Source organism: Erigeron canadensis, chromosome 7 (genome assembly GCF_010389155.1).
Source record: "Erigeron canadensis isolate Cc75 chromosome 7, C_canadensis_v1, whole genome shotgun sequence".
NCBI lineage: Eukaryota > Viridiplantae > Streptophyta > Magnoliopsida > Asterales > Asteraceae > Erigeron > Erigeron canadensis.
The window spans coordinates 26,484,883-26,489,262 of NC_057767.1; the positions used below are offsets into that span (position 1 = coordinate 26,484,883).

Sequence of the window (4,380 nt, forward strand, 5' to 3'; positions counted from 1 at the left end):
TGCTTCAAAAGTTGGATTGCAAAGTCTCTATGATTTAAAAGAAAAAGTGAAAAACAAATAATACATGTACGGTAATACGAGTGGGTGAATAGTTCCAACCCAATGGTTCTACATCAGATTTCAGAGGGTCTCATCAAAATCCTATTTCAGACAGAAATTCTAAATTTCATATTTCAGCCTCCAACACCTAGAAACCGAACACCCCTTTAAGCATATCAATGGGTGGTTATTAGTTACTACCTTGTTAATCAAGCAGATCAGACACTGCAGTCTTCTTAAACGCGTCTACCTGAGCAAGCTGTGACACCAGCAATTTACTTGGAAACACATTATCAGCCTTCAACCTCTCTCTAAAGCCATATGCCGGAACTTTAGCATTAATATATGCCTGCAAAAGAGAATTATACTGCCTAAACCTCGAAACATAACCATCCTTTCTCATCCTATGAAATATTTTCTCAGCATTGTGTACATCCCCTTGCTTGGCATACTGGTCTAAAATCATCATATAAGTCACAAACATCGGCTTCACTTGAATCTGTTGTGAAGCCTTGTTCAAAACCATATCCGCTTTTTCAATCTCTCCTGATTCTAAATAAAGTTTGACTAAAGCATCCCACGTCAAAGGCCCGATACGACAGCCATTGTCACTCATTTGCCTCACGATATCTTTCCCCTTAGATAACAATTTATTGTTTGCATACACTCTTAGCATTGAAGTGTAATTCTTAGCCGAGAGTTTCTTCCATTTCTTTGACATTTGGTCAAACACAGCCTCAGCTTCCTCAACTTTCTTTAGTTTCCCAAAGGCATCAATAGCCTGCATACACTCGTATAAACGAGGATTTGATTGACACACCTCCCAAACTCTTGTAACATCATCCACACTTTCAAGTAACGCATAAATGGTAAGTAAAGATGGGCATGCCCTTCGATTTTTATTCAAATCATTTCCTTCAATTTCCTTTAAAACCGCTTTTGCTTTTTCTTTCATGCCTCCGTAGACATATTGTTTAGCTAATACTGTCTGCAATCTTAAATCTGGTTCTAACCCCTCAGACTTCATTGTTTCAAGAATTTTCTCCATCCCAATAAGGTCATTGGACTGGCCTTTTGTTTCTATTAACACTATGTAAGTGAAGAGTGACGGTTTTAAGTTTTCTTTTTCCATTAATAATAACACATCAGCTATTTTTCTCTTGTCAGTTCGCTTGTACAAAAGGAGTAACTGGTTACAAGTAAAGGAGGTGAGGGGCAAATTGAGGTCTTTCATTTTATTGAAGATTTGCTCAGCTTTTTTTGTGTAAGTGTTGAGAACACAATTAGCTAAGAGGGTTCGATAGACTATTTCACCTTTAAATGACTCCGGGATTTTCTCAACATAGCTTTCTGCCTTATTTATTCCACGTACTTTGGCAATTAAATCGACACGAGACACATACTCCCTTTCCCCAAATTCTAACTTTCTGTGTGATTCCAACCAATCTAAGAGCTGCAGAAAATGAAATAAATCAATTAATAGAAAGAGAAAATACGTTCATTGTACATAAACATGTATGCATGCCTACGTATATAGATGTGTGTGTGTATATATATATGTGAATGCTTACAAGCACATATAACCTCACGAAGTTGGCTTTGTTGATGTATTCTTTTACTTTCTTTTTCGAGCATATTATTTGGGAATGTATCGAACTTTACACATTTTGCTATTGTATCTATCGAACTTACAAACTTCCTATTGTATGTTTGTATGAATTAAACTTTCAAAAACATGCTATTGTATCAAGTACCAAGCTATCAGGTCACAAGTACTTTTAACGGTATGGCAACCATATAAAATGCCATGTCATCAACCAAGTCATCGCCACCATGTCATTAGTTAACATGTTATAAAAGAACATAAGATACCATCTACATACAATAGGAATATTTGAAAGTTAGATATAAATATTTTGGATTGGACTGAAAAACCTTTTGTCCAAAAACTTGTATTCTTATATAAATGATTAGCGAGTGAGTATGATCACAATTATTTCAAAAACAACTTAACTTTTCAGATAAAATAACTTTCTGGTTTTTATGCATATGAAATATAGTTTGAGGGACATTCGACTAGTTTGACCCGAATCCCTTTCATAAATTCTTGCTTGACTGGTTAAAGAAAAAACATAACCAGTATGAGCCACTCATAAGTAAATGGGTCAAACCGCCAGCTCTAATGATTATCTAATATTTTTACTCAAATCGCTCAAAACACTTCCAGAACGAACATCCAAAACAACACCAAAAACCAACATGCATGCATGAGATGTTTATGTTGACGCACCTGCAGAGCTTTTCCATACATCCTTCGCCTTCGAAGTTCAAACATTGCATGTGATATTTCTGATTTAGACAAGTCATGTCCTTCTTCAACCCACTTATCTAGAGCCTTACCGAGAGAACCTAATGGTGAATCCACAATAACCTTAAACAATACTGAAGAGGCGGTCTTTGCTTCACCATTATTTCCCGCTGCCTCTTCCTCAATATCTGATAAATCTAGCTCATTTTCACATTCAGATATATCAGACTCAGATTCAGAAGTCTCAGAAACAGATTCATGAAAATCAGCTTGAGTTTCATGCTTAACATGCTTCACATCATCCTTCAAATCATCATTTTCAACTACGTCACTGTTCGTTCCAGACAAGGAGAAAAAGCTATGCTTCCGAATACAAGGGATTTGTGTGCCATGAGCCTGGTACGAAAATGTCTTTATGAACCAGGATCTATCAGATATATGGGGTAGAGGCTCTTTTAAACCAGTGTTTCTGGTGTAACTAGAGCTTGCTGGGTCAAATTTTGTATAGCAGGCACGAAAAGTTACTGATGATAGAGGTTCGGACCTGGATAAGACAAAGGGTATAGCAACAAAGAATACAGTTAGGAAACTAGATATGTAGAAAGATCAAAGCAACCTATTAGGTACAAAATACCGTTGATGGGTTGGCATGTAGATAATGGGTATGTTTGGCAGAGTACAGTTTGGGTTAAACAGAAAGACTTGTTTCAATGAATAATGTCTCATATAAAATTATTAGACTTATATTACTAAGACGATAACTTAAATCGAATAAATTAGGTCTAATACTTAAAAAATACACTTTTGAGACTTTCAACCCATTTGACTGTGTCATGTTGAGCTAACTTTTTTAGTTCTCGTCAGAGATAGAACATAACCAAAAGTCCTGAATCCACTCACTCTTAAGTAAATAGGTCGAAACTGCCACCTCTATTTCAACAAATCTAAGTTTTCTTAGTCCTACCCATTTGACTCAATAGAGACAAAACAAAAACTCATAATCCCCGACTTGTACCTAAATGGGTAGAAACCGCCACCTCTAGACTTGAAAGTCTAAAAAGTGCATCTTAATTGCATATAATCTCCTATATCATTTTATTCAAAACTAATATCTTATTCGTACAGATTTTGTTATCAAACTTGACACACTAGTTACAGGAACAAGTCTTTCAGGTCACTTAACCCGTACTCTGCAAAATTTCATATCATAATCTAATGGCCAAAAGAATCATTTCTGCATCAAATGATAATAATATTAAAAAATTATGAACCATCCAACATATCATAGACAACATCAATGATGAATACAGCTACTTACAACATTAACAAGATAATTCACACAAAACAAAAACATCACAATTTTCTTTCCTTTCTTTTCTTTCAAGAATACGACATGAAACCCGTATATTCCAACACCAAACAAATAATCTTACTAAAAAAGTCAGAATCTTTACGAGTATATTTACCTACATTCCACCATTGTAACAACTATCACAACAAAACAAGCACTATATTTAACTATCAGCATACTGAACAATAACAAAATATTCACACATTTTTCCATCATGGGACATTTTTCCATAATGGTCATTAAAACTTTATAGTAAAAGAAATGATACATGAGACTATATATATATATTATATATATTAATAATAATGATAATATATAAAAGAATTTACCTGAAACGAGCGGATGCTTTTCGAAATGCTAACATGATTAATTATAAAATGTTACAGAGAAACACACAAAACCCCTGCTGGTGTTAAACCCTAAATGGAGCTCCCTTGTTTTGTGTTTGTTTAAGGATGAGTTTTATAACTTTAGCCCCATGGTTTTATGTGATATTGTATTTGTTACCCTGTTCTTTCATGTGAATCAGGATTGGTTGCTATAAGTCTAGAGGTATAAGGGTCAAAGAATCTTGTCAGATTTTCTCTAAGTTATTCTAACTTTGAAAAGTAAACTTAAAATTTTTTTGACTCTAGGATTAAAATTTAAGATCAGAACTCAATAATCATATTTAATCTTAACC

At 34.5% G+C, this 4,380-nt stretch overlaps 1 protein-coding gene across 1 annotated transcript; it reads right to left on the reverse strand.

Moving 5' to 3' along the window:
- LOC122607546 (pentatricopeptide repeat-containing protein At1g80270, mitochondrial-like) lies at window positions 1–4,145 on the reverse strand. The gene is made up of 3 exons (XM_043780539.1): window positions 4,028–4,145; window positions 2,330–2,891; window positions 1–1,492 (listed from the first exon to the last, which is right to left on the reverse strand). Exons 1-3 carry the CDS (start codon window positions 4,060–4,062, stop codon window positions 245–247), a joined length of 1,845 nt encoding a protein of 614 aa, XP_043636474.1. The 5' UTR covers window positions 4,063–4,145; the 3' UTR covers window positions 1–244.
- Between the last annotated feature and the right edge of the window lie 235 nt (window positions 4,146–4,380).